The sequence below is a fragment of the Carex rostrata genome, chromosome 30, assembly GCF_964058835.1.
Source record: "Carex rostrata chromosome 30, lpCarRost1.2, whole genome shotgun sequence".
NCBI classification, from domain to species: domain Eukaryota; kingdom Viridiplantae; phylum Streptophyta; class Magnoliopsida; order Poales; family Cyperaceae; genus Carex; species Carex rostrata.
Genome location: NC_135947.1, coordinates 811085 through 828600, shown reverse-complemented (window position 1 = coordinate 828600; position 17516 = coordinate 811085). Strand labels below are relative to the sequence as shown.

Below are 17516 nucleotides of genomic sequence, written 5' to 3'. Positions count from 1 at the left end.
AGCAAAATCAGCTTTCATGACCAAGAAAACTAGTTTGCATGCTGCAATTGAAAATTGAAAAAAAAAAAAATATTCTCTTCTACACCCCAATTAAGCACTTCAAAAATTCGATCTTTCGATCCAATAATCTTTAATTCGGCCCATATTTTTATATTTTGATCCCACGTGCTCACTGGCGCTTCAAAATATATGTACCCCAAGTAGAGCAATGACCCATTTGTGCTTAGAAACTGTTCAGTTAGAAGACTGAAATTTTCCTAAAACATGCTACATTTTTTTTTAATGGTGGGTTAAATAAGTACTTCATACATTCAAGAGTAAGGCTTAGGTGCTATGGATAGCATAAGGTCACCGTTTGAAGTCGATTTGATAGGTTTTAGAGTTGGTGTTATATAGGTTGAAATGACACTGATGTTATACTAGCCAAACTCCTCAATATATAAATACTTTAATTTAGGATTACACTATTCATGAATTCATCATATTTAATGTTGCTTTTATTATCATATCCTATTTGCAATTCGGTTTTTCTTTGTGACAAAAACAATTATAAAAATAGACAACGAAAAAAGTCGGAGAAAAAAATATCTATTTAGCGTGTATCGTAATTTTAGTCTTAAATTTAACAATGTTCCTAATTTTAGTCTTCAATTTACATCATGCTCACCTACAAACATGAATTTATCTATACCTCCATTTCATAGTTTTATATTTTTCTGAAAAAAAAAAACTCGTTCTTGCTAATTTATTCAGTGTTGAACTACAACTCAATGGATCCCAGTAGACCAACGTTCAACTCCTACTCATATCCTTGCTACATAATAACCAAGTGAGCTACCCAGAAATGCCAAACATGAGATTTTCTTTCAATCCCATGTATCAAAACCCGATTCAAAGTCCATATATAGAGAGAGATGGACTATGATACATTGCAATGTATAGCTTTCTTTGTACATTGCACTATAAATCATGTGATTCAAAGTCCCAACAACCGATCCAAACCGTTCATCTTGTTATCCATATTAATATGTTTGGAGATCAAATTTTACATTTTTTGAAATTTTTTTACTATTTTTTTAGATTTATTGAAAATCGCTGTTTTTTTATGTTCTAGATTTGTCTAAAAATAGCGATTTTCAATAAATCTAAAAAAATAGTAAAAAAATTCCAAAAAAAATGTAAAATTTGGTCTCCAGACACATTAATATGGACAACAAGATGAATGGTTTGGATCGGTTATTTGAACTTTGAATCACGTGATTTATAGTGCAATGTACAAAAGAGGCTATACATTGCAATGTACCGTAGCCCATCTCTCTCTCTCTCTCTCTATATATATATATAGGTTGGCTATTTTACTTTTATAAGCATATGTGGTCATATGCTTATAACTCGTTTTTACGTTTCCGATGTCTAAATGGTCGATCCAAGGCGCCAACATGTTCTTCATATTAATATGTGCTTGAAGACCAAATTTTTTATTTTCTGGAATTTTTTTACTATTTTTTCAGAATTTTCAAAACAGTCATAAAATATATTTTAAAAAATAAAAAAAAAAATATGAAAAACCCTATTTTGAAAAATTCTCAAAAAAATAGTAAAAAAAATTCAAATTCCAATTAAATAGACTTCAAACAATTAATCCAAACCGTTCAAACCATTTTACTTTAAGAGTGATGCGTTTAAATACAATTTTTTTTGCTAAACCTATTTATTTTTATGATTTATTTATATACATTAAACTCCTGGACTGAATATTTGCTTCGGTGCACCTCATTCATGTGTGGCTTGGCATGTAGCATTGTGGCAGGAATCAATATCCCCCCTCATGTTACATAGAGTGCGTATCCTCTGAGATATCTCAAATTTTGTGTGACCGACGTGTCCGGTGCCTATTCGGAGGTAATGTAGGGGCCAGTTTTATGTGTTCTTGTTACATAAGGGTGTAATTCGAAAATTCAGATCGTTTTTTAACTCTAGCACAATCTCAAGATAGAACCCCCATATCTACATTAGTCATCGAATTTTTTTTAGTCCGGCTGAGACTAAATCCAGACCATTCTTTTTTTATTGTACACTCAGGTACCTGAGGGGATACAGTCATATAGATCCGTTGTGGCAGGTGGTGTAACGAACCAAATTTTCGGTACCCCTGACATGTACCAGATATTAATATTTGCTCGGGTCCTTATTATTTTTGAAAGAAAAAATAATCAATCTATTTTCTGACATTTTAATTTTTATTTTATAAAAATAATAAAAGTTCTACATCACCCTGTAAACTGTTTTCTGACGTTTTAATTTTTTATTTTATAAAAATAATAAATGTTCTACATCACTAGGGGTGAATAAATCGCTCATAACTCGTGAGCCGCTCATAACTCGCTCATTAAAAGCTCACATAAACTCGCTCATTTATCCGCTCATTTAAACTCGCTCATTTACTTAATGAGCGAGCATGAGCATGACCCAACTCGCTCATAACTCGCTCATTAAGAATTTGCCACATTTAATCATGTATAATTCTGTGTAACATCAATCTTTCCTCATTAAGATCAATAGATAGTGAACATAGTTATTTTATTTTTGTAATATGTTGATTGTTGTCTGTTGATGCTACTGTGAAAGTATTACACTTTGTTGGATGATACTGTTGATTTTTGTAATATTTTATTGTTGTTTGTTGGACGATGGCTGTGAAAGTATTATTGTTAAAGTGTTGATGATACTGTTGATTTTTTAATATGATTATATTTTTGTTGAATTTTTATTATATTTTATTTAAATGAATTATGACAATTTGTTGGATTTTGTTATGATGACTTTTAACAAATTTTGTTATGTGTGGGCATACTATATAATTTTGTTATGAGTCATAAGTCATAACTCGTGAGCCGCTCATAACTCACTCATTAAAAGCTCGCTCATTTACAACTCGCTCATTTAAACTCGCTCATTAACAACTCGCTCATTTACTTAATGAGCGAGCATGATCATACCCTAACTCGCTCATGCTCGCTCATTAATCACCCCTAACATCACCTTGTAAACTAGAACTTAGATTTTTAGGTTAAAAAAATATCTCTGATTTTTTTTAAGGGGAAACCCGTAGTACTAGTAGGGGTGGCAACGAACCGAACCGAACTTACCTTAGGTTTGAGTTTGGTTTGAATTAATTTCGAACCGATCCTGGTTTGATTCGTTTCGAACCGAACCCATTTCGAATCGAATTAATTGCGAACTACACATTTTTCGAATCGAACCCGAATTGAATCACGAACTAAATTTTTTTTTAGCAGTCCTAGTTATACCGGTAGTTTATACATTAATTTTTTCTCGCGAGACAATTCACATGGCTTCCTTTTACCGATATGAACTATGAAATGAGTGTTTTTAAGTTGAAAAATTGTTCATGAAAAAATACATCAGAGACGGCTTTCCTGGTATGAATTATGAGAGACGACCGAAAAGAGAGGAGAGACAGTCATCTAGGCCGGAGAGAGGAGTGACAGCCGGAGAGACAGCCAGTCGCCGAGAGCGTCGGCTAGATTTTAGAGCTAGAGGGAGAGTGAGTTAGGGAGAGGTGGAGAGAACTAGGTTATTGAGATTTGAGAGCGAGTGAGTGTCGGCTAAGTTAAATTATGACTCTCTATCTTGGATTTTAATTTCATCAGGTAAATAGACGGCCGATGTTATTATGAGATTCGAACCATAAAAATGATCGAACCAGGCTAGGTTTGGATTTGGTTTGAATTAATTCCGAACCAAACCTGATTTGATTCGTTTCAATTCAAATCCATTTCGAATCGAATTAAACTCGAATCAAACCCGAATCGAATCACGAACCTCGAATTTTTTTGCCAGCCCTGAGTACTAGTACGGCGTAATGATATCATTTTGTTTTATTTCAGATTTATTCTGGCAAAATGATATCTGATGGCACGTGACTATTGTGTTCAGTACGGTGCTAGTCTTCTACATAGGTCCAGAAAGTACGCATTGAACATCATTCCATAACTTCGGATAAAGATGTCGAGTAACTATTGACAGTGATCTTATGACTTCACGCAGCGAACAATTTTACTTTTCCTGAATTTGATTCTATTGTCCGTGCACTGTACAAGCCAAAACTACACCGTCGATATATAAATTTGATAACGTAATTATTAACCTCTACTAAACAAAGCATGTTATGATGTTTTCTTTTCAGATCAGGGTTAATAAAAGAGAGAATTAGTTCCACTGTGAAAAGTCACACTAGTCATCAAAGCTGGAATTCATATCCAGTACAATACCTGACTGAGTACAGTTAGATCAGAGTCGTTAGTTTTAACTTGGCACGAATCTCAAAATGCACTCCTATATCTAAACGGGCAACGAATATCAATCGCTCGGCTGAGAATTAATAAGAGGGAATTGTATTCAGTCAGGTACCTGAGAGAACAATCAGCCGTACCCAAGAAAAAGACGGTATTTATTTTTGTTGCCTTGCTTTTCCCGTGAGCACTGAGCAGCCTCTTGGATCCAACAAAAACTCGAGCTCAGGCTCGAGCCGCCTCCTCTCCTCTTCTCTTCTCCCGCACAGCTCCTGACCTCAAATCAAATCTATCTGTCCTTCTCTCCGATCACAGCTCGATTTAATCCTACTTCAAGGTACTTTACTCGATCTGTTTCGCATCGATTGATGCTCGATTTTGTTTATCTAAGATGGGTTTGTCTGAAGTTCATCTCTGTTTGGCTGAATAACTGTGCGTGGGTATGAATTGATTGTTTCCCTTTTTGTGATTTAGGGATTATGATCCATAGCTCAAATGATGTTGTGCAGATATAATTGTTTGAAATTTTCAGTCTTCAGATTTTGCATTTTGCCCCCTAAAAGTATTACTTTTGTCAAATTTTGGAGGTTCTGTATGCGTTCTGCATTTTATTTAACTTAGTAAACTATCATAATCTAACAGCATAATTATAAAAAATTTACCTGATCAGTAGTATGCTAATTGATCAAGAGAGATTCGTATTTTTCTCCCAATTTGCACTCTTGTTTGATTAAATTCAATTTTGTGCATAGATGGTTGAATTTTATATGGCATCAATATTAGATTTAGAAATTATGCTATTTTACAGATGAAGAGGGAAGAGTTGTCTAAATATGCAATGCATTACCTGTTATTCATTTTATGTGTCATCCTATATATGTCACCATGCATACTACCTCTTTGGCATGCTTATATGCATTTGAGATTGTTTTAATGATCCCTTTCCATTGTCGGTATAAGGTACTAGATTCATGTTCCCACCATCTAATGATTGTGTAAATCAAACTAGTTTTGTTCTTTCAATTTCAGCTTTCAAAACCAAGTCAAGATGGAAAAAATATTATGGTACACTAATTGAAATGCATGCCAAACACAATCAATTTGCATTTATTTACATGGTTATCGAGGTCGGTCTGTATTTATATCCAGAACATTTAGAATAGCTCATCCGGTTAAGTAGTTCCTTTTTTTTTTTTTTAATTGTACATGCCAAATGACCCCATTTATCGTAATGGAGCAATAGACATAGCAAATTTGATGCGAACCAATCTATTTTCCAAAAAGTACAATTATCTTAGTTCAAATACAAGCTTTATCCCATGAAAGTGGGGTTTGTGTCAAAGAGGAAGAACTTCAATTTAGGACTCGTGGTCTGTAAGTTTCCTATTTTGTTCCAAAATTTCCAGATATGTCAGGTCATTTATGTAACGTGTGGGTGGGTGCATGCATCTTTTATACATAAAGTATCTTTATGTATAGTATATACATCTCAACATAACCTTAAGTAATAGGCTGATAGTGGGAATCAGCTATCCTGCATTATATTACTTGTTATTTTATTGTAGAAAGTTAGTAAAAGATCTCGTTACCAGATGTTTGTACTGTAAGATATATCAATTCAGATACTATCTTTGTTACATATGAAACTAACTTTTGAAGGTTTTTTGAATGGTATTTTTAGGGCTTTTTGTTTGCTTGTTTTGAAAAAAATGAATCTTGAACTTTACGCTATAAATTTCAGTCTTTTAAAACTATTTATGTATTCATGATACAGGTTCTGGTTATATCTGAACCAACTTTGTTAGGCAAATAAAGGAAAATTTCTAATTTGTTAACAACTGGTGATCGGGTTATAAATTGTGGGCCCAACTATGCCCGCTATAAAAAGACTGCATAAAGCTTGCAAGAATTCATTCTCCGCAAATGGACCTGCATCTGAAGAAGCTCTTGAACAAGTTCGTACCTTATTAGGTGAGCACAATAAAGCAAGATTATTAATTATTTTGAAGGAATGTCAAAAAATGCCATACTGTTTGACGCCAGTATGTACTAGATTTACTTTGTTAGGCAAATAAAGGAACATTTCTAATTAGTTAAATGGATGTAGGTAGAGTGCTTAGATTAATGGGAGTAAGATAAAATCTTCAGAAACTTTTTTTTTTGAATGATGAGGATTGTACTTACTTTTTTATATAGAGCATGGCATGTGCATAAAAATTTGTTAGATTTCCCTTGTTATAATTTATTTTTGTGTGTCATGTGTAAGACAATGTTCCTTTATGTACCGAAGCATGAAATCCCTTATGGCTTACTTGTTTTAGTTTGGTTTCTGTGTCGTTCAGATAAAATAAAGCCTGCTGATGTTGGGCTTGAACAAGAGGCACAATTGGTACGCATCTGGACAGCCTCAACCCAAGGGCCCAACGGGAGACGAGGTCGGAATGGACAATATTTGCCTCCTATTAAATATTTGCACATACATGAGTCTGAAAGCTTCTCCGTACGTATATTTTTTCATTCGTCTACTTTTGCATGTTTAAAAAAATGTGACAATTTTCTTGTAAAGGTCCCAAAAAATTTCACACGACCTTGTACGATTTCACACTGGCAAAGATGCAAGCTACACACGTCATAATTGTACTGGAAAAAAATTTATTCAATATTTAGCTTGTGTTTATTTCAGCTTTTTAATGGAAGCATGCACTGCTGTGATTCTTGAGAATAAGCTTGTCTTAGTTTGGCCAATTTCTGCAGTGGCCAATTCCCGCCCAAATATTTTTCAAAGTATACCTCTAAAGCTATACTTCTCAATAAAAAAATTGTAAACATATGGTCGATATTTGAAGTAACTATGGAATTATGCTTCATTGCACAAAATATATTGTAAAATATTCCTCTCAAACTATACTTCTGTACATAATCATTATAAAAATATAATTGATTTAGAAAATAATTACAAATTTGTATCATACCCTAAATTTTTTCCCCACTATGCCCCGTTCTGGCTCGGCCCCTGAATTTCTTTATTTTGTTCAAAAGTCATGGTATTAACGTGTGCAAAATATATGCACTAGATTTTGGTCATATTACAAGACAGATGGAGGATTCATATTCTTTTTTCTAACCAAGGTTTACCATTTTAGACGGTGTGTACCATTAGTGTTACCTCATCACCTTGGTAAATTTAGCTATTGTATTACTTGAAGAGGCCTTGATTTAGCTTATTTATGATTGAACAATCAACTGAGCATATAAAAGATAACAGTAAAACTGGAATCTGCAGGTGTGTACCGAGCATCATTTTTCATTTGCTCAAACTGAACTAGAAAAAAAATTGTTATATTGAGTTTATTCTGAGATTGAGCTCAGCTATTATATTTTAAATCAGAACCTGGGTCGTGCTTAAGCTGAACTGAACTAGTCTTGACTGTCTAAAAAACAAAAAAATTGTAATAGACATTGCCTAATACAAACTTTGAATGCAGATTGGCATATTTTGCATGCCGCCATCATCCATTATACCACTTCATAACCACCCAGGGATGACTGTGCTGAGCAAGCTTTTGTATGGTACTATTCATGTCAAGTCGTATGATTGGATTGATGTGGGTGAGCCATCCGAGCCGTCCAAGCCATCGTCAGAAGGTTAGTTTTGTCTTTTAGTTTTTAACAAGATTGAGGCTATGGTAATATGCATATTACACAATGGTCCACACTATGGACTCTTTATCTTTATTTATATAGTCCAAACAGTCGATCTGAACCGTTCAACATGATCTTCATGTGAAAATATTTGCAGACCAAATTTTACATTTTTTAGAATTTTTTACTATTTTTTAGCTAGGTAGAAAATATAATTGCCGCCATCCAAAAACAGTGGTTTTTTACCTATCTAAAAAAATTCTGAAAAAAATGTAAAATTTGGTCTGCAAGTACATTTTCATATGGAGATCATGTTTAATGGTTCAGATCGACTGTTTTAATTTGAAATAGAGATATGAATCCATAGCACAGGTCGATCCGTAATATGCATATTATCATAGCCTCACTCTTTTAACAACTTGTATACATCAATAAAAAAAATGAGCTTTAATTGTGGTTCTTTCTGTTTTCTCTGTTTTTTTTCTTTTTACTATAGTTACTACCACAAGACCAGCAAAGCTGGTCAAGGATGGCCAAATGTCAGCGCCATGTGCGACCACCGTTTTATACCCAACAAATGGTGGGAACATTCATTACTTCAAGGCCGTCACTCCTTGTGCTCTTTTTGACATTCTCTCTCCTCCTTATTCGTCTGATCAAGGGAGACATTGCTCTTACTTTAAAAAATCACCCAAAAAGGACGTCATAGGTAAATTATTTCTCATCTTATTTAGAGTCATATTAGGGAATCTCCTCAATTGATAGTAATCCAATATGCATGTTTTATTCAACCAGGGCCCCTAATTCATAAGTTAAGATTTGAGGGCAATTTTAATAAAATATGAAGTTTCTTCTCTTTTTTCATTGTGCAATTATTTATTTATACAAGGAATGTGTCAAGATTGCAACTATCCTAGTACCATTTGCCAGACCATTAATTACAGCTTTTTTGTAAGTTGGATTGAGTGAGGCTATGGTACTATGCATAGCGCATATTTGTCCGTACTATGGATCAATATCTTCATTTTCAAAGTCCAAACAATCAATCTGTACCGTTCAACATGAACTCCATATGAAAATGTACTTGGAGATCAATATTTTTAGAATTTAGAATTTGTTTAGATAGGTAGAATATCACTCTTATCTAAAGATTCTAAACCATTCAAATGTAATGACTTTTTACCTATCCAAAAAAATAGTAAAAAGTTCTAAAAAAATTGTAAAATTTGATATGCAAGTACATTTTCATGTGGAGGTCATGTTGAACAGCTTAGATCGGCTATTTAGGTTTTGAAAACGAAAATATTCATCTATAGTTCGGACCAATCAGCGCTATGCATAGTACCATAGCCCTCAGTCAGTTGGATTTATGCTCTGCTTGGGTCACCACATGTTAAAAAAAATCACAATTTTTGTTGTAAAAAAATTCAAGCTTTGCATCTATAGTTCGGACCAATCAGCGCTATGCATAGTGCCATAGCCCTCAGTCAGTTGGATTTATGCTCTGCTTGGGCCACCACATGTTAAAAAAAATCACAATTTTTGTTATAAAAAAATTCAAGCTTTGCATAAATTTTAGGCATGACTAAATGCATTTGTGTAGGTGCTTTGCCGAGTGGCATAGAGGCTTCAGAAGTGACGTGGTTAGAAGAATGCCAGCCGCCAGATAGTTTTGTCATTAGGAGAGGTTTGTACAAAGGACCTGTTGTAAATACTTGAATGAATTCTCAACATTTATATAACATTTTTATTGGGTTATTGTACGGTTGGTCGGCTTTAGTTAGTCGTGAAGTTGTGCTGAGTTGTCTACTTTTGTTTCTTTTCTTTGATTTTTAGCATAATAATAACTCTGTTGGGAACTATACTTGTAGGCTGTTACAGTAGATTGTACATGTCTAACATATGATGCATAACCCCCCCGACCCGATCCGTCTATGTATTTTTTCCCTTTTTTTTTGCTAGTACATGTGTTATAACCTCGCACAAAACAGGCAGCTTTGTGCGTGTCCTGTTATTTCTTTTGTTCTAGTTTTGTAGTGTGTTACTAATACTATAACAATGAGACTTTCTGTACTTAAAAATAGCATGATAAAAAATTTAAACTGTGCATGTTTGCTGGTGCACGGATGTGTGGATAATATCAGCGACCTAATTTTGCCTTATTTATATCTGCTTTCTTTAAAGTGTTATTACAATATATTTTTTTAATTTTATAGTTTGGCACTGTGCCCTGCAGATAAATGCCACAAAGATGTTAATAGTTAATTTTAGTCATATAGAATGCCGAATTGCATGTATGTATCGGATCAAATGCTAAGCTAAAAACTAACCTAGTAAATTCACATAAACATTTGAAAGAATTGGTCGAACTAATGCTACCTCGTGCATTGCGTGCCAAAAAAAAAAAAAAAAAAAAAAATCCGGTTGAAGATTTTAATTCAAGTTGTTTCTTATTCCAGTTATAATCTTTTCTCAATAGGCCTACGTTTCCATTAAGGCCCTATTTTCATTGGTTTTGCATATGCAACAGTGCGGCCCATGCTGTCATTTTTGTTTATTGTCTCTTTCATTTTTTTTAATGCCATCGTTTCCTCATTTGAGCTCCTTTATTCCCTCAAATTCACAAAATACGCGCAAACCTTTTAGATTTATGGACCGTTTAAATTTATTAAATTATATATTATTACCACGAATCTCAACACAGATCGGACGGTTTGGGTTCAACTTCGAATAAATTTTGTGCAAATTTCTTTTTCTAATAAGAAGAGTTATAGACAGCACTTTTGAGAAAATTATGGAGCGGTACAAAATATATGTCCCATTTACAAGAAATCCACAATTAACAAGAGATAATGAAAATCACAAGATCTCTGTTTTTACAAGTGATAAGGACCATTTACTTTACAGATCTCTGTTTCTAGCAATTGCATTTGCATCTCCAACTCCATTAGTCTCTGATTCATGCTATTGATCCTTCTCGCCACAGCTTCATCTGAATATTGCTCTTAAATTTTAGTATGTATTCAGGTAGAAAAATACGGTATCTTTCGTTGGTAGAAAAAAATGATACCGTTAAACTATATTTTTTTTAATGTGATTAAGAGACATATTGCTGAAATTACATGATGAGCTGCAGATTACCACAATAGCAAAAGAGTTATAGAAACACTTTTTAGTCTAAACAATAAATTAAATGGATTAAACTGAATATTCTGAACTGTATGAGAACAATTCTTTAGCAAGGGCTAATAAAGGCAAATTTAACATTTTGAGCAAATTTAAAAACTGTCTTTCTTGTGAAAATCCAACAAATTAATTTTTTTATTGCAAGTGGAATACTTGTTTTGATAAAAAAAATTAAGCAATTCTGGATTTCAATGCAAAATTTCAGAAAAAGAAAAAAGTGAGAGCGAGAAGAGAAGAGTGTACCTAATTGGGAGATATACTCTGAAATGGAAACTACATTTCCATTGCTTGGAGAGACCATATTGGCATCATTATTAAAACCAAAAGAAACCAACTCTACATTTGCCATGCCAAACCATCTTCCCTCCAACGCATCCATTTCTTATCTCTCTCTCTCTCTCTCTCTCTCCCTTTCTCTCTCTATTATTATGTATTACCTCTCTTGTTTGTGCTATGCATTTATAAAAATGCAAGGAGAGCAAGAAAGTGGTGACAACCACGTAGTTTGAAAAGGATGCAACAAAAATGGGCTACACCACCTGAGATTTTAAAATAGAACAATTAATGCATCGTGTTAAGGTTTAATAGGATGGTATGATTAAATAATATTGCTCATCGCTTTTAGGTTAAACAGGAAGTCTTGAGGTGATGCCACGCAATGATTAAACTATTATTTTGTTACAGGGACTTGTGAATATTTCTCGTTTTAGTTATTTTTATATGAAATTAAAAATTAAGAAAATTTGTGCTCACCATACTGTAGGTTGAATTATATGTTAAAATCCCGCAAGCACACGCCTCAATATTTTGAGAGATATTACACGTATTAAAATATATGTACCCAATTACCTAATACCTAATACTTAGGTTTTTGTAAAAAAAATTCGTGACCTAAAAAGCCTTTAAACAAAAAATTATATCCGTATAGAGCCTTTCGTTTTTTTATATATATATTTTTTAAGTATAAGTAGTATTCATGAAGTCAACATCTTGTGCACTTTATTCTGTCAAGCATTGCTTTAGCTGTATTGCTTTGTCATCTAAATTTTCATCCAATGAAAAAGCCACATATGTCCCTTTAGAATTTTTTGAACTATTTTTTTAATTATTTTGGCCTTCGGTGTTACTCATTTGTATCAACGGTTATGTTACACGTTTCTATACGAATGATACAGAATATACCAATGCCACACAAACATTTTGTATCTTTGCTTTATAAAAAAGAAAAAAAAGGCTTTGCTTCTTCTTCAAGAAAAAAGAGTTGATGTGATATGATCTTTTCTAAGAAAATGAAAACATAACTGTCTTTTTCAAATAAAAAAAATAGTGGATTTATTGAAAATATATTATTCTTGTAATTGTTTACAACCATAAAAATAACTTACACTTTTAAAAGTAGATATTTGCAATGTGATTTTTATTTTAATCATATGATACACACGAACAATGATTTTCTTTTTATGGAAGTTCTATTATTTATTATAATAATTTGAAAATTAGAACAGTCCATATATAGTGACTTTTGATGAGATATCAAATGGTAATTAAATTAGATGCAACTCCAAATATATGAAATCTGTAAGACCAACAGCTTATCTATACATTAATACACCTCTCTACATTATTTTTTTTTGAAGAAATATACCTTTTCAAACTAATTTAGACCTTCTTTTCACAGTTCTCTCTAACAGAACTTTGATTTAGTTGAAAAGTTTTTTTTAGGTAACCTACAGTAGTACCCTAAATCATTTCAATTTTAATGGAATAGGTAACGGGCTAGCTGGTAAAGGGTTGAGTAAATTTTGTTCCTTTTGTTTTTATTTTTGAGGATCCTTTTTTCTTTTAAAGATCCGTAGGACAGGTTTAGTATATTACTGGTACCAGCAGGTTGCATATCCATCAGCTACTCACCAGCTGGAGAGGAATTGGCACTGTACCAGTAGACCGTACCAGTAGCTAGCAGATCGAATTGTGCTGGTAGAGATCCATTCATAGTGATGTTCGCCCAGTAAACTTGCTTGATTATGACTGGTAGTCTGGTACACGATGGATTTCCTGGGCAGGAAAGAGCCTGCTATTCAAACTAACAGAAACTGATCAGGGGTAATTCGGTCATTAACAGTTTACCAGTATGTACCACTCTCCTTGCTCTTTGGCACTGTTGCAGTGCGATCCCACCTTCCTCATTCTTGTTTACACATTAATATAGGCCTTCTTACATTTGTTCCAGTAACACAAAATTTGGAAATGAAAATCCCCTTCTTTCTCACCCGTGCAATCTACCCTGGCTTGCCTCGTGGGGTTCCCACGATACATCAACATAGCACATATACTCGTGATTATACACATTTATCAGTTAGTATGCCCTCTTGACAGTGAAGTTCCCATCTCTAGCGAAGGTAAACTGCAACCGGCCTGACACCGGTAGTGGTAAACAACAACCGGTCTGACGCTGGTAGTTTTACCGGCCTTAAATGCTCAGTGGTGGTAATGTGAAGTGCAACCGAGTACCCAAATAGCTCATGTATCGCCTGAAAGTTGCACGTGTGTTTCAGGATGTATAAGAGAACTTACCTTAGCTTCTCTTTGCTGTTGTGATGACGGCCTGAAGCTGGTCAATGCCGGGAACTATGGCTGCTTGTATCGCTTGTCATTCGTGCCACCCCATAGAAAATTTCTCATAATTGAGGTGAGCTTCTTGGTAATAGGAGATATTGCGACCTGGAACGAAAGCTGATTGGCTAGAAGAAAGTATGCAACTCATCCAGGGTTGCATTTTCCTTCCAACAGCTTTACAGAAAGTTACAAACGCTTATTGGTCTAAACTCTGTGACCTGAGTTGGTTTCACCACTTTGGGAATTAGCACAAGGTTTGAGTGGGCAGCGTGTTCTGGCATTACAGAGGTCTAAATTTTCTGTCTTAACTGATATCTATCAGTTAGCTGCTGTTGCTATGTCAGTTAGAACATTTATTACGCATCTGATATAAATGTGATTATTTTGTCTTATCAGGTAAAATTGTTGTTTTAATTGGTTTTCCTTGACTTTTGTGTGATTCCTACAGGATGAGATGTTTCCATTTACTATCTTGTTGGAACCAGGCAAAGAACTGCCGAAATTTTCCAATCTAAAGCACTTGAATGTGACTATGTCCTTTGGCGAGCACAACTTAATTTGGTGCCGTTGTCACGTTACTCCATCATTCCTCTGCTCTGGAATCACTTACTTCATGAGGTGCATAACTTGGCAAGTTAAATTTTTTTTTTTGGGTTTTTTAATTTAGTGTTGCTAGATTTTCTTTTGACAGAGCACCTAGGATTTTTTGCAGCAAGGATGATTTGTACTTCTAAAAGTCCTTTGTTTCTGTCTATTATTAATGTTTTTATTATATATTTTTGCATCTGTTTTAATTAGTTTTCCTAAGCAAAGTTAGGAATTGAACCCTGAACTTCTGCATTGGGTTCAATTCAACCCCTTAAATAGACCCGGAAAAAAAAACGAAATAGGTATGAGAATCATATCTCGTCTTTTCAAAGTTGAATTATGAAATGGCAGGGGCCGCGCGAACGCGTACCCCCTCAGAAACAAATTACGACGTCCACTCTGCCACTTGGGCAGATGGTAAGCCAGCACTCCCACCATGTGCAATGTGGGCCACTAGCCTAGGCCATGAACCTTCTTGATCGTTCATAGACCCCGTCCAGGTAAGTACTTCAAAACGTTGCACGCCCAGCTCATTTTATAGATACCCTGCGTGCTCAGCGCTTTTGTTCTTTGCATGTGGGACTAACATTTTAGGCGTAACTACTAGAACCGGACAGAGCGCTTCCTTCTCGTCTGGCTTTTTAAATTTTTTAGGCTTTATTGATATCATTGAGCCTAATTTCATAGAAGCAAGTCCAAAATGCAACAAATGTCTGTATTTTTAAGTGACGGTCCCTGCCATTTTATTGGGCTTTATTGATATCATTAGGCCTAATTATTTCATTGGGCTTTGTTAATTCGTTGAGAAAATGTATAATTTAAATGACGTTCTGTATTTTTATTGTTGTGACGTGGTCATGTGAACCATATCACCAAATGTCTTATATCTTAAATGAGAAACATTTTGATATTACTTACATTGAGAGTTCAAATGCATCATTATTTTGGTGTTCCAATATACTTCATACACTTTATCTCCATTTTCAAAGTTCGAACAGTCGATCCGAAGCGCTCAACATGATATTCATAATAAAATATGCTTGGAGACCAAATTTTATATTCTTTAGAATTTTTTTTTACTATTTTTTTAGATAGGTACAATATGACTTTATCAAATGGTCCAAAATCTTCTTAAAAATTGATTTTGTGTCTATCTAAAAAAAAGTAAAAAAATTCTAAAAAAAAGTAAAATAATTCTAAAAAATATAAAATTTGATCTCCAAGCATATTTTATTATGAAGATCATGTTGAACAGTTCGGATCGACTGTTCGGACTTTGAAAATAAAGATAAAGTACATGGAGCATATTGGAACACCAAAATGATGATGCATTTGAACCCTCCTCTACTTACATCATCTAAGAGTATATTGATGAGAAGAGCGTCGGGGAGAGCCGATAGACAGTCAGTTCGGTGGGATCTGTCACTGTCAGGGAGGTTGCCATGGCCGCTAGTCTGCTCCATCTGTGTCAAGAGTGAAAGCGTTGAGTTGCTGATTCGGTGGAGGCGTGGAGCCCAAAATCCCTTCGGAAATGAATTTCAATGTACCCTTCTAAATCTTTAAAATTATACATTTTCCTTCTTAAAATATATAAATTTTACAAACTTACAACTTCATCTAATTTATTGCCTTTTTAGTTCGAACTCATCTTATATTTATAAAATTCTCATTTTACAATTAATTTATTGCCTTTTTAGTTCGAACTCATCTTATATTTATAAAATTCTCATTTTACAATGTATTGACTTCTCACTTTTTTAATAGGCTAATTTCTGAGAGTAAATGGTTCAATTTAGTTGTATACGTAACCGTATATCTAATTAGGGTTAAATGCACTATTGTTTTTATGCTCCCACATGCTCCATATTTTTATTTTTATTTTCAATGTTCAAATAGTTAATCCAGACCATTCAACATGATATCCATATTGAAATGTACAAATTTTATATTTTGTAGAATTTGATTTACTATTTTTTTTAGATAGGAACAAAAAAAAATAGTACACAAATTCTAAGAAATATAAAATTTGGTGTTGAACGGTTCGGTTCAGCTGTTTAGACCTTGAAAACAGAAATAAGTGTATGGGTATGGTTGGGCACATAAGCAATGGTACATTTTAACTCTACTCATCTAACTATTATTGTGTTTCCTAAGTAGAAAAATGAATCGTTTGTCCTCACACACCAGTTAATTAGAAAGAAAAAATATTTTTCTTACATTTGCTATGTAATTTGTTTTTTTTTTTTAACTAATGATAATATGAGAACTCTGTAACTTTAAAATGAATTTTAATAGACAAGACAATAAATCGATGGTAAAAAGAATAAATTTATACCCAATGGTGCCGTGCAAAAATAGATTGCAAATTTTATTGAACTGATGAGATTGTGTGTATTGTGAATGTGGGAATTGTCTGTGACAGATATTCTAAAAGTGTGAATACTGTGTGACTTGTTTTACTGATACCCTAGACCCATGTACTATCATCGTTAAATATGCAGGCATAATTTGATGTTAATTTGTGTGGATTAATCGAGTCTGTTTGAATGGTTGTTTAATTAAGCCAATTATAGAGAAGCGCGTCGTTAAATAACCGGTTATTGAGTTTTATAGCTGACTCCATATTGTTTTTGTTTATTATTTTTGTTGCAACGTAGCTTGACAGGACGATGGATGGATGCATGGGTGCCTCTCTTGTTGCAATCCCCGGCTCGACGGCGGGGTTGTGACAGTAATGAGTCTGGCTAGTATGACATCAGTGTCATTTCAGCCTATATAACACCAATTCCAAAACTTATCGAATCACTTCAAACAGTGAATCTAAACTGTTCAAACCCATCTATTTCATTATTTGTGCGTTTACATGCAAAATTTATAATTTTTCGAATTTATTTAGTATCAAGTCAAATGATCAAATGTGCGATTTTTAAGTTAATTTTAATACATTCATTTTTTAACATTTTTAACCGCTTAATTTGATACTAAAATAACTAGAAAATATAAAAAAAAAATTGCATGTAAACGCATCACTCATAAAGTAAATCGGTTTCAACGATTTGAATTAGTTATTTAAAGTTTATTCAATCAATTTTATAATTGGTGTCATATTATTGATGTCATACTAGCTGAACTCCTATGTAATTTAGTAATTTTTATTGTACAATTTAA

At 33.7% G+C, this 17516-nt stretch overlaps 1 protein-coding gene, 1 long non-coding RNA gene and 1 other non-coding gene across 3 annotated transcripts; 1 reads left to right on the top strand and 2 right to left on the bottom strand.

The window, feature by feature from the left end:
- The first annotated feature begins 4490 nt into the window (after nt 1-4490).
- LOC144546923 (plant cysteine oxidase 4-like) lies at nt 4491-9841 on the top strand. The gene is made up of 6 exons (XM_078295515.1): nt 4491-4653; nt 6091-6287; nt 6659-6816; nt 7802-7961; nt 8455-8667; nt 9562-9841. The coding sequence occupies exons 2-6, from the start codon at nt 6188-6190 to the stop codon at nt 9675-9677; spliced, it is 747 nt and encodes a 248-aa protein (XP_078151641.1). The 5' UTR covers nt 4491-4653; nt 6091-6187; the 3' UTR covers nt 9678-9841.
- Nucleotides 9842-10704: 863 nt separating this feature from the next.
- Nucleotides 10705-11544, bottom strand: LOC144546744 (uncharacterized). The gene is made up of 2 exons (XR_013508872.1): nt 11388-11544; nt 10705-10950 (listed from the first exon to the last, which is right to left on the bottom strand). It is a non-coding gene; the product is annotated as an uncharacterized LOC144546744 (long non-coding RNA).
- Nucleotides 11545-14696: 3152 nt separating this feature from the next.
- Nucleotides 14697-14856, bottom strand: LOC144547121 (U1 spliceosomal RNA). Its single transcript, XR_013509009.1, has one exon. It is a non-coding gene; the product is annotated as a U1 spliceosomal RNA (small nuclear RNA).
- Between the last annotated feature and the right edge of the window lie 2660 nt (nt 14857-17516).